Source organism: Gavia stellata, chromosome 9, assembly GCF_030936135.1.
Source record: "Gavia stellata isolate bGavSte3 chromosome 9, bGavSte3.hap2, whole genome shotgun sequence".
Lineage (NCBI taxonomy): Eukaryota > Metazoa > Chordata > Aves > Gaviiformes > Gaviidae > Gavia > Gavia stellata.
The window spans coordinates 34,339,129-34,358,207 of NC_082602.1; the positions used below are offsets into that span (position 1 = coordinate 34,339,129).

At 42.0% G+C, this 19,079-nt stretch overlaps 1 protein-coding gene across 1 annotated transcript in view; it reads right to left on the reverse strand.

Moving 5' to 3' along the window:
* Positions 1 to 11,749: 11,749 nt before the first annotated feature.
* CACUL1 (CDK2 associated cullin domain 1) overlaps positions 11,750 to 19,079 on the reverse strand; it is a 51,308-nt gene continuing 43,978 nt past the window's right edge. Inside the window, exons 7-9 of the mRNA XM_059821154.1 lie at positions 18,334 to 18,472; positions 13,343 to 13,386; positions 11,750 to 12,200 (exon numbers count right to left, since the gene is read on the reverse strand). Of these exons, the coding sequence (XP_059677137.1) occupies positions 12,160 to 12,200; positions 13,343 to 13,386; positions 18,334 to 18,472 (224 nt within the window). The 3' untranslated portion in view covers positions 11,750 to 12,159. The remainder of the gene's footprint in view (positions 12,201 to 13,342; positions 13,387 to 18,333; positions 18,473 to 19,079) is intronic.

The following is a 19,079-nucleotide window of genomic DNA, read 5'->3' on the forward strand; positions in this document are numbered from 1 at the left end:
AGAGAAGAAAGGTGCTTCAAGGCACAGGCTTTACACTCCGCAGATGCAGGTTCAGATCCCCACTCCCCAGCAGAAGTCCTTCATGAACCCTCATGAACCTTCATGAACAAAGTCGAATGCCTGTTTCTCCCCAGGAGATACTATCACCTCCCAGGTTCAGGGATGTGCTATGAAGAAAATTACCTGAAACGCTGCTAACTACAGAAAAATCTTAGTAACAAGAACCCATGTAGGCCACCCTGGGACTGTATCACGCAGGCAGCCACTGCATCTGGAAGCTTGCAAGGAGCAGCTGGATTCTTGAGGTGGTTGAGACAAGCAGAGCCAGAGATGCCAAACCTGCAGCTTCACACACGTAAAGACCCCTCCAGCCATCCCCACTCACTAACTCCATTCCTGCAGACAGCACGCCACTGCTGTGCACTGATGTGCCCATGTTAAGGGCAATAGTAAGAAGTCTTACTAAAACTTTCAAAGTTGCCATTAAGCTCACGCTATAAAGCTCTTCCAAACAGCGTTGGTCTCTTCCTCCAGGATCTGTAAGCACACATGCATGTGGAACCGAAACTTGACAAGAGGAAAGACAAGCAGGGGACCACAATCTCCTCTCTGGCTGCCCGCTACGCAAACACTGTCAGAAACACAACTGACATTTCCTTTTCCTGCTTTCCTCCATCCTTCCTCTCCAAAGGCGCACGGAGCGCAATGCACGCTCAGCATGCACAGGAGGTCTGCACGCTGCTTCGCACGCTGCTTCTGCTTGCTGGAAAGAGAGCAGCGAAGTTTCCCATGTGGCACACAGAATCACGGAATCACTACGTTTGGAAAAGACCTGTAAGATCATCAAGTCCAACCATCAACCCAACCCCACCATGCCCACTAAACCATGTCCCACAGTGCCATGTCCACACGTTCCTTGAACACCTCCAGTGACGGTGACTCCACCACTGGGATTTTTTGTTTGAAGAGTAGACAACAGCTCGCGTAGAGGAGAAAGCAGCACCCTCTCACCGTTAGCAAATGTGCCAAGAGGCCTTGCCCTCCCCAGCAATCGCTGCACGAGTTCAGGTCAGACAGTACAAGCCTATGTTAGATCAGATGACCTTTAACGATGTTTTGTACAATATTATTTTGCTACTCAAACCCACAGGTATCCCTATACTTACCCAGAGGCCAGGCAACTCTCTCACCTGTTGGAGAAATCTATCTATCCATGCACTTAGAGGCCTGACAAGATCTGATAACATCTGCCTCTTCTGCCCAAAGCAATTGGGCATTTACCCCATTTGCTCCCCAGCAGCACCATATTTGCTGTCGGGGGAGAGGGAATAGCCCAAAGAGCACCTAGCACTCAAACATGCTGTGTTCAGCAGATATTGCAGACTCACCACCAGTACTGCTACACGATGTATTTTCTTTAGCCTTTTCCGTATTGCTGTCCCTCAAGAGCTGTTTCGGATGAGCTTTTCCACCCTTCCACCACCAATGCTCAGAAAACACTGCAAGCAAACTGAGCCCACATCATCTCCTCCACCATTTCTTGGTAAAGGAAATGATCTGCCACGAACTCTCCGAGGTCAAAGGCCCCAGTAGACTCTAATATCTTGGCTATTTCATTGTCTAACCAGTTTCTGTGTGTCTGGATCCTTCACTTAAGCCACAGTTTTAACACAGCATCCCTATTCGGTTTGTGCATAATTTAAGGAAGAGCTGAATGTCATTTCCTTCCTTGCGCAAGATTGGATGCAGCCGCATGTCTGAGCACTTTGCTGCACACACACCTCAGGTCAAAACTGCAGCCCTTGGTATTTTGCAGAGAAACCCCTGCCGAGTTCAGCGGGGGCAGAACTTCAATCTGTCTTTGTAACATCAGCATCCTTCACCGTGCATTTTGCGTGTCACCTTGTTTCACTGTTTTCACTACAACTGCCACTTCATTTGGTGGTGTGAGGTTTTTTTGCAGTTCTATGATTTAAAGAATCTTAAAGTATATTTTCTTACTAAAATACGGACAAGAAAAAAAATGTTACTCTGCGGTGAAACAAACCTCTGACATACTGCAGTAACAGCCGGCACTGCCTGATGGCTAGACACATTCAACCCGCCTTCGAGCATACAGAAGGAATCCCAAGGAATCCCTCTTAGTATCCTTCAGTAATCGAGCAGATTACTGAAAGTTGGGTGGTTTTCATTTCTTCAACTTTCAGGAATTTTCCACCAAGTAGGAATAAGCCTTTCTGACAGCTCTGACTCAGAGTAAAAGGCAGAAGAAGTGACAGGTTTGGATAGCTTGAGAATAAAACCAGAGAGAACACACCTGCAAATGACATCAACCTCACACATACTGAAGTAGACTATAAAAAAGTGACAGCAAAAAAAAAAAATCGTACGCTGCAGGAACCCACAAATCAGGAAAACTTGATTGACAGCATAGTAACACCTACAGAATAACAGACTAGAATTGCTGGTAGAATGTTCAAATATATTTAAATTAATCCCCCCATTCCCCAAAAAGCAATTATGTTGACGCTGGAAGTACCTAAGATTTCAATCTGTTTTGAAACATCAAGCTGCCAATATTTTCATAGTTTCTGCAATACGACCATTAAGGAGAATTAAAATGCAACATTGCTAAATGATTGCCAGTACATCATCCGCACAGGAGAGAGAGATTAAAGCTGCTTTGACAACTGCAGCCTCACCCAGCTGCAGGAGAACATTGCTTATGATAAACAGCCTACTCCTGAGCAGCACTCAAGGGCAGCAGCTCAGAAGGAAAAGGGTACAGACAGCTTTAACACAGTGTAAAGGCTCTTCAGAGCACATTTGGACAGCCAGAAGCACAGATTGCCAAATGGTTAAAACAGCATTACTAAACCCAGGGGAATTCAGGTCATGCTGTTTCTGCTTAGAAAGGGACAAAGAGGTCACGTACCTGCATTGTGGTCTTTCTGTAACCGAGTAGTGTTGTCCTGTCCCATCTCTTCTCCTCCCCCTTTCTGCTCACAGCATCTGCTTATAGAGATGCACAGAGTAGCCCAAAGACCATGCCCTAGGGCTAGGAGGGAAGTTGGGGGATTTGACAGCGTTGAGCATCTGCAAGTCAGAAGACACTGGAGAGCCAAAATAGAGGCAATATTTGACATCTACATGGAAAACTACAAATTTCAGAATCAATTCCGTGAACACGTTGGAGAAGCTGACAGATGCTAAAATCATGCCTGTAAAGGCACAATAAGTTTTGCACAATCTCAGCATGTGATCAAAGACAAACTCTTCCAAGTGGTGAAGTGCTCCCTCCCTTCCTTGAGTTGTCATGTTCTGTATGACCTGGGAGTTGTATTATTAGCTCTTCACGATTCTGAAAATTCCCAAAGATTAGTATCTAGGGCTGAGAGAGTTGTTTTCTGAAATTTATCTAGCCAAGAGAAGAATTATTTCTTCTGTACAAATATCACTCTTTTGCTTTAAATTCAGTTTATTAGCCTTAATTTGATTGATATAAAGTAAGTCACAATGGCTCAATAAAAAGCAGCCAGATATGTTGGGGATTTTTCTGTGCATATGTAGCCCCTGGAAGAAATAAAGAGAATAATTTAATAATGGCCAAAGCATTTGTTTGTATTCAACACAAGAGGAATTCATCAGACTAAAGTAAGCTTGAACGAAGTCACTCTGAGGATGCAGACCAACAGAAAATTAAATTAGCTCCAGTGGGAACTAACTTCACATGCATTATTTTTCAGGATGCTTTTAAAACTCAATAAAGCTCTTGAAATACTTTAAATACAACCAAAGACTGGCTGCAAAGTAGCTAAATCAATTTAAGAGTGGAGGTTCATTCTGCCCTGGGAATTGCTAAATAGAAACACAAGCACCATTTGGTGGTACAAATAACAACACCCTTCCCAGCCCAACACACACGTCCAGCCCAGGCACATGGCTAGCAGTTCTCCCACCATCAGTACCTACACAGACACTGGGGAATCCTGCTCTGCTCAGCACCCTTTTTTCAGCATGTAGCTCTACACTCCAGAGCATGTGGGAAAGTGCCCTCTGTTAGCCAAGAGCGCAGTCACTGCCGCTCTGGCAGGAGACTGGTCTTGTGGTTTGCCCAGCACGATTCAGCTTTCCCAAAGTCCAAGGGAGAGCTCTCTTTTCTGCTCACTGCTCACAAGTAAATCCAGGGCAAAGGACAATCTTTTGTTTCCCTGTTCATTAGGCAAACCAGCTACAAACCCCAAAGGTTAGCCATGGGCCATATGCACAGTTGTTACATCTTTTTAATTAAAAACTTTACTGCAACGCACACTGTACACAGCACACGCATCAGGGCCTCGGGTACCCCTGCACGCCCAGCCCGCACCCAGCCCAGCGGAGACCCTCGGAGCAGCCGTGCCAATTGCACGCAGGTTTTGGAACCAGAAAGCCACGGTTTTGATTTCTTACAAAAGAGCCCAGGGATTACATGCTTTAGGAGGGGCACCGTGGCTTTGGTAAATATGCCTCAGAGGGGATTCCTGAAATTTGCAGATCAGTGACTGTGGTTTATTTTAAGGTAACAATCAAAGAAGCAGTGTGATGATAGGCAATTTCAATAACAAGGTATTAAAGTGCCCTGTAGATGAAAGAGACCATTCTGAAGCAACAACTGCGGATGCTGAACAGCCACAGAGGCTAAATTGCTGCCGGACTGCTCTGCTCAGTCTCCTTTGCTCAGCTGGGATCTTCAGATGCAAGTAGGTTCTTAGAAGATGAGTAGCTGTGTTGGCAAGCAGACAAGAGGAGCTGGCAAATTACAAGCTTGCTTGCCTTCTTGTCCTACATCAGCAGATCATGAAGCGGCTGATGACCAGTTAGTCCGAGTTCAGAGAATTTGCAGCAAAGAAAGAATTGTAGAAACTCTTTGCTAAATAGAATGAATGAAATATTCTCATGCTAAACGTCTTTCTTGTTTCCTTTTAAGCCAAGGAAATCGTCTTGATAATTCATCAGCAGGGTCAGAGCCTGACGTCACAAATTCCCATTTGAACTCTTGTCATCTGCGAAGTCAGAGTTCGGACACTTGAGTCTGTCCAGCAATACCTACGTGCTAAAATGGTGAGCTATAAAACATGAATGATGAGGGCTTGTTTCAGTAGTTTATAGCATAGGCACATGGCTTCATACGACAACAAACGTAGCTGAGTTACAGTAGGGCAGATCACTCAACAAGCATGTGGCAAGTGAAATCCTTTGATACAGATTTCCACAGGTAAGCTCTCTTACCAAAAGCTCTCTACAAAGCTACCATGAAATAATGGAGAAGCTTTACCATGTGAATAAACTGCCACTGGAACGGTACGGAGCAGGAACCAACAGGTCTCACAACAGAGAGAGGTCACCAGCAGAATACCACAGCACTGGGGTCAGGCTAATTGCTGTATTCCTAAAAAGCTGAAAAGGGGGTGAACAGTGAAATGCAAAGTTCACATGTGATCATCCAGGGAAGTAAAGAAGAGGATTGACTATATAGAGCTACAGGACTTCATTTCACTAAGCAATGGCGTGAGAGATCCAGATTACTTATGTTTACATTGACTGACAAAATGATGCATTGGGAAAACACAATCCTAATTTTACTTTCACAAGGAGCTACTATTACCCACAAATGATGTCTTGGGATTATAACAGAGAGCTCTAAGAAGCGTTAGCTTGATATACACTGGTTATTAAGAAAAGGCAAATTCAACACTGCAAATTATTAGAAAAGAAAGAACAAAACATTATTATGCCAAAACACTAATGAGGTGAAGGATTTATATCAACGATTGTGTGTGCAGTTTTTCAACTCAGGACACATCCCTGGAGAGAAACATGAAACAGAAGTATGCATGGGGAATTTCATTTTACCCTATGGGTGTCTCTCTCCTGCATATCTGCACTCAACAACTATGACATTCCCTGAAGTAGAAGATTGGAGTCATAACTGGAAAGCATATTATCACTTGAACGTGCTTTCAGAAGTTGTAACTAAGATTATTTAGATTACAAGTAGATAATCACCAGGTACGATGCATCTCTCTATTTTAAGGGAAATGGTTCTATAGCTCAGATGAAATTCTGCCTAACACTCATTCCAACAGACTGAAATGTCAAAACCACGTACCTTGAACAACTCGGGCTATCCAAGCAACTGGGAACAGCAGGTGCCTGCTCAGTAAAGTCTTAATACAAAAGTCATTAAGAACTAAAACAGGCCTGTTTTCCTTCTGCTCTTGCATAGGTAGGACAGGTCTGTCTGGCAAGTTCTGCTTCCAGCTCCTTTGATAAGAAGGGTTCAAGTACCAGCAGGCCATGGCTATTAACAAGGACCCAAAAATAGAAATCTTGAGGTATACCCACTTAGTGCCGTGTGGTACCTGCTGGAGAAATCTTTTGCTTCACATTGACCATATAGAGAATTCAAGTTAGGCACCTTAATGAATAGGTCATTTTAAGATTTCATGCCTTGACCTGTTTCAAGTATGAGGCATATGTCACTGCTTAGCCATTCCTGCCACAGGAACAGGTTACTATGAAGATAAGACGTGAATTTGCAGTCCATCGGCTATCCCATAGTCATTGGCTCTGCAGACTTTTTGGGTGTATGCTCACAGTGCAACTCACTTCACAGTCACTCCATGCTTCTATGGGACAGCAGCATGAACCTAACCAGATGCACCACCTCAGCTCTTCGGCAGTACATGCAGACCTCCATCTATCTTGTACTTTGAAGAGGTGCTCTTACCCTGACAATGCACCTCATCCACAGGGTAACATCTGCCGACCATCCTGAGATACTCATTTATGAACTGTTCTCTGTACAAAACCGTTCAATTTGCTGATAGATGGCAAACGGTGCTAACAAATAAATTACCTGCTGCCTGCTAAAAGAAACCGGTGATGAGCCAGGTCATCTCAGAAACTGTAACAGTTTTTCTTAAGGAATGGTTAGTTGAAAAACAATACTACAGAGGCAGTAAGTACTATTACTAAACTAATTCTGTTGTCATCATTAGGGGAGTCAGCTTTCCCATTCTGTGCTAATTAGGTAAGTTAGCAGAAACTCAGAAAAAGAAACATTAACGAAAAGTGTATCTGGAGCATCCCAGGGACAGACAGAGACAGCCAGAAGGGATTTCTGAGTACTTATTGCCTATGAAATTTTGGAAACCCCTTAAACCAGTCATTCAAGTTAGGTCAAGATATATGGGTTTAATCCTTGCACTCCCTCTAGCAAAGTACAAAGCACTTTGTCAGGGAGCTTTCAACTGAGGCCAAATCAGCAAGTTTGCTTTGCTAATGCAGTAACGCTGGTCTTCTGTGCCTCCTGACAGAAGGTAAGGCTTCCCCTTGCACGCGATTCTGCTCCCCATTCAAAGCCAGTGTATTTAAGTACTGATAAAGATGAAATTCAGATTCTCTGACCTTTTTCTGTTAACAGGCACCATGGGTATTAAAATATCTTGTTGGGCCAGTATCACACCAATTTACAGTACAAAAAGTAACATCCTCTGGGACAAAAAGTAACATCCTCTGTCCTGTAATTACTAGAACGACACCTGCCAGAGTAAGCCCATCCCTGGTTCACACCTTCTGTGATTACCACTACCTGAAGTTTGTAAGCCTACCAAAAAGCTCATTGTTTATCCTAGATTAAATCCAGAATTAAGTGCTATAAGCATAGTGCACTCAATACGATTGACTGTCTTGCACCACGTTGCCTTGGAGACCAGCAGACAAAAATCTGAGACAGATGACCCATAGTCCTCTTCCTTGGAGGAAAGATCCCACTCCTCTACCAACCAGAGAATATTTTCCAAGAAAGCTCTAGAAGGAAAGAGTAGACTCTACCCGCAAATTCTCCTCTCTTACCTAGAAATAAAAGATCAAATAGGACTGAGACCTCCACTTCCTTTCACAAAAGTCGTAATAGTTACGGACTGAGGTCAGACTCTGTGCTGAGAATGTGCACGATGGGACATGAGTACGTGCTACAGTGCTGACATGACTTGCATGCACCAACCTAGAAAAGCAACTGCACAGCAGAGCTTCACCCTCCCCTGCTTCCACTCAGCCAAAGGAACAGCACCGAGAAGGCTGCAAGCGAGGCACCTGTACCTGTTACTGCAGACCTCCGGGTCAGAGAAAGGGGGACACACAAAGCCCCACCATCTGTATTTTTCCTGCCCAGAGACAATGTTGGGAGCACAGTTTGCAGCTCAGTATTACACCATGCAAACACCTCCACAAAGATGCGGTGATCTTTAATGTGCATTTAAAGGCTTCTAGTGGAGGTGCTCTAAGAGCAGTGAAGGAGCTCTTCAGAGCAGCAAAGCAAACACCACCAATGAAAGCATATACTATCATCAACAGACTTATTTACAGTATTCAGCTGTGAAAAGCAATCTCAAGAGCTAAATGAGTGGTCAACACAAGACATCCCTCAAAAAAAGGAATCTTTAACTAGAGTAGCATCAGCACAGTGACTACCCCCATGTTATCACACCGTCCCAGCAGAGCAGAAAGGGAAGTACACTAACTCAAGCACTGAACACTCCTCCCTAGCAGGACCTTTTTATTGTGGTCAAGAACTACAATGATCCTAAAGGTACCATAACTTGCACATCGTGAGCTGAACGAAGCACCCTCTGGGTATCTGGTGCGTGTCAAGTCATCAAAACATCTTTGTTTTCTCTCAACTGGAGCTGGGTTGAAGACTGGAGTCAAATTCAAGCAGTTGGTTTTTATTCCGAAGCTCTACAGAATAGTCCTTTCACTGGGGTTCTCATAGCATGCATGGAAAACATTTTTCAGTCACTCAGAACATGGACTTTGTAGTTGGTTTCTATGTTGGTTTTTTTTTTTTTAAACCTGTAGAAAGTAAACAATCATATTAGGGAAAAAATAAAAGGGATGAATCTGGCTGACCATATTTCTATCAAATGACAGGAGTCAAAAAATTTTGCTTTGAAGTATTAATCCACAAATACTTCCTCAACAACTGTAGAAAGGTATCAAGGAGATCCAACCTTGGAAGAGTTGAGTACTTACCTAGTTAGACCCCCGGCCCTTCATCATTTGTATCAAAGACCATCTTGACCATATATTGACAATTGCCTACTATTACAGTAGTCAGCAGGATGAATTTAAATATTTCAACTTCCCAAATCAAGAAATGAAATTAATTTAAAAATATTTTAATGTAGCAAGTTTGGCTATAGAACCAGTGCAACATCAAGAGGACACCCATTGTATAACCAACTTTACTGCTTAATCTTAACAGAGTAAGCTACAGATGCAACGGAATTACCACAAGTTATTTGGTTAAATTAAATACTGCAGTTAGGATCATGCTGTTGGTAATTGTGGCTTTACAGTACCAATGCTCAAGTTGGCTGAGTTAGTTTTACTGTAAGTAAAATGCAAGTTTACAGAGAAACAAAATAATTTAGTATAGTATGCTGTATTCTGTTTCATGCTCAGTCACAATGATAACGTCTTTGACAGATAAACAATATTTCAGCATTATGTTAATAATGCCAAAACATACAGGAATTTTAATGCCAAATTTACAACATAATACAGTGCTTAACAAACAGATTTCTCAGGTATGGTGGCCAAGTGAGAGTGCTACACAGGACTGAGAAGCATCCAAGCACTACCCAGTGCATACGAAGTGAACCACGCTGACAGGAATGCTTTACCTTTTGATGGAATTATTGTTCTAGAAGTTTGTGTCCCAAACATAATGCAACATAAAATGAATGTTGAACCCTTGCCTCAAACATGAAGCAAAAGGACTACATGTTATTTAAAAACTTGAACCAATAAAACTACTTTAAGAACAGAAAAACATTGTGATCACTTGACAAAGATGACAGAGCTTGATTACTGTATTATGTGAACTAGAATGGTAATGAGGTTGTAAACAAATTTTAACCAAATTAGGTTAATGCATCTATTCTTAACTCAAGAATATTGTCATTTCAGCAAACAGTGATTTTTAAAGCTAAGGACACTATCAGAGGTTTTATTTTTGTTTAAAGCCAAAACTGAAAATTCTGGAAGCTGGCAAATCATTTTTGTTCCCTATTAGCCTTCATTAACTTCTCCATTGTGTACTTCAGCAAAATTTTAAAAATTCCTGGTTTTGTCTAATTCTGCTTCAACTTCAGTAGCTGGTAGCAAAGTTGAAGCAAACACTATCAACACCTGAAAATCCCTACTCAGTGTGGTTTGGTTTTCCACCGTGGGGATGAGATTAGACTGCTGGCATTGTCCACATTGAGAACAAAACACCGAAGCACTCGTTTTTAATTTTAAAAGAAAAGCTTCCTCAAAATGAAATAGGCTTTGCCAATATGCAAAGAAATATATAGGTAAATCAGATTTGAATCTGTTAACCACAGCAGTGTCCTCCTCCTTATTCCGCCCCCCGCCCCAAAATAACAGCATTGCCAAAGTGGCTGATGTGAAACTCATAGAATTAAATTAATTTACATGAAGTCTGGCTACAAAACAAAAAGAAAAAGAAACTTTGTCCCTGCCGCATCTATTTTATCTTTTTCCTGCATTTTGTAATGAAGTCATGCAAGCATAAAGGGGGTTGTGTTGGGTTTTTTGTGTGTTTTTTTAAAACAGGCGTAAGAGTTGTGCAAGACAAAACTGAACAAACTTTTGTTTCACTTCAGAAAGATTTTTATATTACCAACTCATTTCTCTTCAAAACTAAAGGTGATAAAAAATAAATCCATAGTAATAAAAAAACCTGTAGTCAAACTGCTTTTTCAAGTATGTTTCTCCCCTCATAAAAGATTTGCGTTAGCCATACTACTGATTAAAACCCATGTCACAATCATTAGGATTCAGACCATAGGTCCAGATCTCCTGGAACTGGGCTCAGCTGGATCTCCAGCTGAGTTTGCACAAGACTGGAAACAGGAGGCCGATGGGTATGCACGCATGCATTACACCACTCCTCAACTCCCTGATTCTGACAACATCCACTATCACACCCCTATCACATCCTCAAAACAGGAGAAATGGCACAGGAGCCACAAAGTGATCTTGGACAGGTACCATCATTTGCTGATCAACCAGATGCAAATCTGGTTTGTGCTGACGGAGATGCACTTTGCAGACCTACTAGACTGGAGAATTTTGCCCACAATGTTTCTATATAGCACAGCATAAAACACATCTTAGTATTTCATTCAGTCTGGAATTCACATCTCAATCTATTGCAATTATGGAAGCCAATGAAAAGTCAATGAGAGGGGTTCTACAAGAGTTGGTCCCAGCATTAAACACTAATACATATGAAAAATAAAAGGGAACAAACTTCGAGTCACTATTAGTGATAGATTCAACTTTTCTTCCTTCTTTTTTCTTCCTCCCATAAATGCAAGAGAAAAGTGCAACTTTGCAGCATGTTTGTTCACATCAAGTTTTTCCTCAAGAACACATTTTGCAGTAACAAAATATGGTCTATAAAGTTGCAAAGTGCACAAGCTGAAGGCACAGAGTACAAACACATAGGAAAACAGATTTCAAAATACCAAGTAACAAAAAAGATAAAAGAAAAATCTAGAATTTAAAACTCCCTGACAGAAGATACATTTATATGGGACCAACTCTTAAAAGGTGACAATTTTTAAACTAATGAACAAATACTGCAAAATAATGAAAATTTATTCTTATTATTTAAGTAAAAGCTCCAGAAAATACCTTGAAGTTTAAAAACTAATACACCGATGTGTTAACTAGTTTTAAGAATGTTCTTAATATTAAGAAAAGAGTGCAAAAAAGATTCTTCCATTCTAACGCTTTTGGAAGCTGCTGATTTCGGCTGCCCATGTCCACTTTGAAAGGATTGTTTTTCAAGGTGCATTCCTCAAAAATCGCAGAACATGAACTTGTTAAGAGGCCAGACCAAGGAATCATGTCTTTCAAAGTCATCCCAATCGTAGCAGCAACTGACATTATTATATAAAGAAGAAAGTCCGAAACTCTTCTTTGAGGCATAGTTCGTGTCAGAGCTTGAGTATCAGCAGTTGCCAAAGGAGGCTCCGGATACCACCTGCGCTCCTCCAGTGTCTGTTCTGGCTAGGGATAGAAGCTGATCCAGTATATTCACTATCTGTATCCCCTGGAGCTTGCACAAGCTGATGAGCCATCTGAAATTATAGAAAAAGTTCAACAAATTCTCTCGTATTAAACTTTCACCCTATGTATTTTGCCCCTCTTGCCCCAACAACCTGAAAACCAGCACTGCCTGCAAAATGTTAACAGTGTAAACTGAAGCTGATACACCAAGTAAACAGCTATTCATTCATTTCAGGTTGTAATAACAGTTCATCATAAAACTGCACGACATTTTATGGTAGGAAATAAAGCAAACACACTCTGCTGAAAGCATAGGAAGAAGCTTGGCAGAAAGAATACAATAAAATGAACTGAAGTTAACAACAGCACCAGAACAGGTAGTATTTCCCAATCTCCAAGGCTATTTAATGACCAGCAATGAGGACATTGTATTTAAATCCTAACCTAGAATGTATGCAACTAGATTCTCTCCTGGCCAAATATTTAGCCAGCACCGAAGATGGGACCTTTGACTGACTGCAACCAAATGAGAATGGAAATATCATTTCGCCCTCTGCTTCTCCCCCCCCACCCCTAACCTATAATCAAGGGAAATTAAGGGAATTACAAAGTGAAGAACCTCATAGTTAAACATGCAGCACAAGACTTCATCTACAAATGGAAGAGAACTTCCCAAATACTGCCTTTAGTATCTCAATGCAGGTGGATCCTGTGTTGTATCAGACACGTAATTGAGGGTTCCAAGTTGAAAAGCACAACCCTTCCAAAGCCTCTGTTCTGTCAACAGACAGAAACACGCATCATCAGTGGGTGATTCATATCAGAGGTGGACTGCCTCATCATTTCATTGCCTGTTACGTGTATCCTGACCAGGCAGAGACCTGGGACAAGTACATTCTTTTTCCTTAAGACCTCAGCTGTACACTTAAATGAAGTGGAAGTATTTTGGCCTCGGTAGCTAAGATATCTTACTACCTTACAGGTGGCTGTGGGACTCTAGCACAGTTAGCCAGGCTCTAGACCCATGAAGTTTGTATCGTTACTTAGAATGGTAAAGGTTACACTGGCAGACAGCTAGCTTCAACGTGGAGGTGCAGCCTCTGACACCTCACCACCCCCCCCACCCCGAGAACCTGGAAGCCCACCGCTACCTGTATGCCCAGCCCATCAGGGACCGCAGCACACCGGAGGGCAGGGTTAGAGGCGTACTTACTGTAAGTTAACTCTTCTCCAGCTCTCTTGCGTGACTGGTCACCTCTAGGAAAGAGGGGGAAGAAAGCTACTTTCATTTTAAGAAAAGGAAAACAATAGTGAAATACCTCAGCACAATCACCGACTTTTACACGCTTCAGCAACAAAATGCAAACATAGTAGCAATAACACATGACTGCAGGATTCTCAATTTGCTAAAACCAAAGTATAAGCTATATTTTATAGATTTAAATAGCTCATCTTTTTGTTAAAGATAGTAGGTTTGATTTTATAGGATGATTTTTTACAAAATGAAGATGAGGAAAAATTGCTCCTATGCAGTGTGGTCTTATGTCATGCATAAAATTGCTTTGCTTAATTCAAACTTCTCAACCAAACTTTATAGAACTACATGAAAAACTCTGCACCTATCAGTCTAAAAAGGTAATATGCTCCTGAAAACACAACAATCGGACTCTAAGCAAGTCTGTGCTGACAGCACTCCCTCTTCAAGCAGAAGACTGAAATAAATAACTAAAGTTGTATAAACACCAGTTGACATGATTGCTCCTGAAAACCCAGAGTCAAATTCCCATCCATTTGGAAAACAATTTTTCCTTTCATTCTTGTGCACACAAACTCTTAAAGCTGGAAAATCTTGCTGCTTCACAAGATTCTTGTGATGATAGATACACTATTGAAACTGTTATAGAAGGAAGAGAGATTCCAATATATTTTCACCACAATAGCTGTAATTTCACATTTGTCTGCTGGAAGTTGGTAAAAATTGGTGTTTTTTCCAATAATATGCAGTGTTCTTTCCTGAAACCACTCTTAAGGTGATGGACCTGCTGTGTATGACTTGATTAAGGTCTTTCAGAAGAAAAATACTGCCAAGCAACTGGCTTGTGTTCCCACTTTCTGCAGCAGCAGTATTTAAGTGTTGATAAGCTGACTATTTCAACTAGAAGCTGTCGTGCCATTAATGCTGATGAAGACACCTCACTGTGCTGTGTTCCTCATGGTTAATGTTGTAGGAAGTGCAGCAGCAAAGACATCACCATTTTTTGGTGCAATTATAGGAGAACAGATGACATTTCATGCTAACCCAGAAGAGAACAGACTTAGCACACTCTATGGTAAAAGAGAGAAACAACCCTTTTATACATATATACAAATACATTTATATATGTAGGAATAAAACCTCAAAACAATTCCAAAAGGTTATAAATAAATATAACCTATGTTCCTGAGCATAGGAAGAAGCATATTACATCTTGAAATACATTTCAAAGCAAAATGCCTTTCAAATACCGCTGTAAAATGCCATGTAGCAAATTGTATCACCTGTACTTCAGTTTTCTTTTACCTGTGTGCTTTTAATGACGACAGACTCGACTCCAACACTTTATATAACCTCCACATCTACCAGACCGCACTGCCTCCCTGGCAGTACAACCATATAAAATATATTGCACCAAACATATTCAGAGACTAAATGCCATCAATCAGTTACTCCACTGCAAAGCTTTATTTTGCATTTTTATGTACTAAATTGAAAGCGAGCTACATAGAAACAGCAATTGCACCAAAGCACAGGCTAGGGTGGGCCAATTTTCTAAACCTGCAAGACATACCAAAACTCTTCACATGGGCCAATACCCAGAAGATCACACACGGCAGAAAGCCAAAAAGGAAGAGGAACTCTTAGAAATTAGACTCTGCAAACAGTATGTGACACAGAAATTTTTACTTAGTTCTCCCCTGTATGACTGTCCTCGAGCCCTAATCTCTTCTTTGTCCCCACCTATCACAGAGGACAGACAGGACAGAAACAGTTTCCTATGGATTTGCATTAGTTCCAGTGCTAGAGAATTACTCTTCCACATAAAAGAGAAGTTGCTAAAATATATTCTGAGGATCCCACCAAGTCTCCAAAAAGAGAGCACCACAGAGGCAGCTAGCCTTTGCGATGGTCAGTATCCTTCCTACTACCCTTCCTAGCCTTTTACACAGTATCCTCCTCACAGCACCAGCCAACAAACTTTACAGCCAAGCCTGTCGTTTTCAGGTACCTAGGGAAAAACATTTCTGAAACTGATTGTTTTTGTGGATATGGACTGTTACTACTTGAAACTTAATTTTTAATTCTCTGTGAAGTGTGAAACAGGTGAAATGCAGTTGTAAACAGAACTATTATAAGCCACCTACAGAATTAGTAAGAGTGAAAATCAGGCAAAACTAAAATGTTCTTTTTTTGTTTTGTTCTGTGCATTACATTCTTTTGGACATTAGGAAACATTTCTTCACCAAGAGTGTGGTCAAACACTGGAACAGGCTTCCTAGAGAGGCCTCAAGCCTGTCAGTGTTTAAGGGGCATTTGGACAATGCCCTTAATAGCATGCTTTAACTTGGTCAGCCCTGAATTGGTCAGGCAGTTGGACTAGATGACCCTTGTAGGCCCCTCCCAACTGAAATAGTCTATTCTATTCTATTGTCAACATTAGATGCCTACTCAGTTTCAAACAAACAGTCTCAAACTTCTATTTCTTGGGCCAAATGCACTGCTTTTCTCAGCCCAAGCTCTTACAGCTTTCTTTTTAGTGTCTTAACTCATGCTTCTCTATCCAAAAATTCTTTTCTCAACAGAAAGCCTTACAAGGAGTGAGTCTACAATACCATTTGCATTTGGGTCAGTAGTAGAGTTTTGAAGCTCAATAATTTACCGAGCTTTGAAGAGAGAGATTAACTTTGAGGAAAACTACACGAGCGTATGAAATCCAAGAGTACATCTAACACTAAACATACCTAAATCTAGTGGGTGTTCCAACTACAGGACCAGGTTCTTAGTGTTGCACAGGTAACAAGAAAGATGAAGATGTATTCTCTTCACGCAGAACCAAACCTCTCGGGAACAGAGCACAATAGCTTTCCCAGCCTGATCTTGGATTGTCAGACTACTGCAAAGTGATACACTGCTGTGGTGAAAGTGCTGTACATCTGTCTAGGGAGTTAAATAGAAGAGCATAGAGCAAGAGGAACTGCCCAGAGTGAATAGTACAGGCTATGAACATTTTCCACTGCCTCTTTTACTGTTGTGTTGGGGTTTTTTTCCCCAATTCAATACTCAGAAGAGAAATGCCTATTTAAAATAAACACTTTGACTGTATAAATAGCTCTGAAAGTGGAATAAATAGAAGTCATCAACTGACATTTTCAGAAGCATCATGAAAAAAAAAAAGTCAGCTTACAGAAAATAAACAGCCAAAATAAAGGCTGAACAAAAGCATCATCATGCATTAAAAGCACAATCAAAACACAGGGATGCAGAGAATCACAGAATCATTTAGGTTGGAAAAGACCTTTAAGATCATCAAGCCCAACCTCAAACCTAACACTGCCAAGTCCACCACTAAACCATGTCCCTAAACACCTCATCCACATGTCTTTTAAATACCTCCAGGGATGGTGACTCAACCACCTCGGTGGGCAGCCTGTTCCAATGTCTGACAACCCTTTCAGTGAAGAAGTTTTTCCTAATATCCAATCTAAACCGCCCCTGGTGCAACTTGAGACCATTTCCTCTCGTCCTACCACTTCTGACTTGGGAAAAGAGACTGACACCCACCTCGCTACCACCTCCTTTCAGGTAGTTGCAGAGAGCGATAAGGTCTCCCCTCAGCCTCCTCTTCTCCAGGCTAAACAACCCCAGCTCCCTCAGCCCCTCCTCATCAGACTTGTGCTCCAGACCCCTCACCAGCTTTGTCGCCCTTCTCTGGACATGCTCCAGCACCTCAATGTCCTTCTTGGAGTGAGGGACCCAAAACTGAACACAGCATTCGAGGTGCGGCCTCACCAGTGCTGAGTACAGGGACACGATCACCTCCCTGCTCCTGATGGCCACACCATTTCTGACACAGGCCAGGATGCCATTGGCCTTCTTGGCCACCTGGGCACACTGCTGGCTCATATTCAGCCGGCTGTCCACCAACACCCCCAGGTCCTTTGCTGCGGGGCAGCTTTCCAGCCACTCGTCCCCAAGCCTGGAGCTTTGCATGGGGTTGTTGTGATCCAAGTGCAGGACCCGGCACTTGGCCTTGTTGATCCTCATACAATTGGCCTGGGCCCATGGATCCAGCCTGTCCAGATCCCTCTGTGGAGCTTTCCTACCCTCCAGCAGATCAACACTCCCGCCCAACTTGGTGTCGCCTGCAAACTTGCTGAGGGAGCACTCGATCCCCTCGTCCAGATCATCGATAAAGGTATTAAACAAAACTGGCCCCAGTACCGAGCCCTGGGGAACACCACTTGTGACCGGCCGCCAGCTGGATGTCACTCCATTCACCACAACTCCTTGGGTCCGGCCATCCAAACAGTTTTTTACCCAGCAAAGAGTGCACCCATCCAAGCCACAAGCAGTGTCTCTCCAGGAGAATGCTGTGGGAAATGGTGTCAAAGGCTTTACTGAAGTCCAGGTAAACAACATCCACAGCCTTTCCCTCGGCCACTAAGCAGGTCACCCTGTCACAGAAGGAGATCAGGTTAGTCAGGCAGGACCTGCCTTTCATAAACCCATGCTGACTGGGCCTGATCGCCTGCTTGTCCTGTACGTGCTGCGTGATGGCACTCAGCGTGATCTGCTCCATTACCGTTCCCTGTCACCGAGGTCAGGCTGACAGGCCTGTAGTTCCCCACATCCTCCTTCTGGCCCTTCTTGAAGATGGGTGTCACATTTGCTAGCCTTCAGTCCTCTGGGACCTCCCCAGTTGGCATGAACTGTTAGCAATCTGTTTCATGAAAATATTTCAAGACTTCCGATCATCTACTTTTTGGTACCATATGCAGGGTTGGTAGCGCTCAAAATGTGTGGAAAATACGGCCGTATTTCAGATACTGAGTTGTGAAGGTTATTTATTAACTCTTAAATTATTTCTTCAATGTTTTTAGGTGTATCCATTTTTACCATTTCAGCACTGTTCAGCACAATTACTACTGAAAACTAATAATTATTACCTAGTAAATCCATTCTGCATAAGCTCTCTTTGAAGTTTCTGGTCTTGAGCAGCATATTCCTGAAGCTCAGATTCCACAGCAGGGGGTAGAATATTTGGGATGAATTTAGAAAATAAAGCTGGTGCCATCTGTACCCATTCTATAAGAAGAAGGAAAGCAAGAACAAAACACGTGGATGAGATCTTTTGTGAAAATTTTACTCTTTCACAAATGTAACTTTGCTCTATTTTAAATATTTTAGGATCTTGACTTAAAAAAAAAAACCCAAAACACAAAAAAACCCCAAAACCATCCCCAAAACCCACAGAAACCAAGCCCTAAAGGAGAACAAATAATCAGACTGTTAAAATCAGATGTTTACATGTAGATAAAGGAATTACTGGTTTTTTGGGTCATTAACCTCATCATCAAATTGAAATTCAGTTCTTGCTGCATCTCACAGGGCCTGCTGAGTCTCTGGACACTCTCAAGGACAGGCACTGATGATCAGCAAACTCACCTTGATAATCAGATCATTTGAACACTTTACTCCAGGAAGTGTATTCACAAAATTTACACCTCTCTTCCCTGAACCTTACTTCTAGAAAGCACAGTAGTATCACCATACAACCCTGCTTCTCCATTCCCCATTTCAAATGAATTAATGCAATTCTCTCACTGATCTTTGAAAGCTTAGATGAACACTTGTTTAATGGTCATTATATAATTGCAACCTGTTTTAGTTCAGCTTCAGGACAGAAATGTGA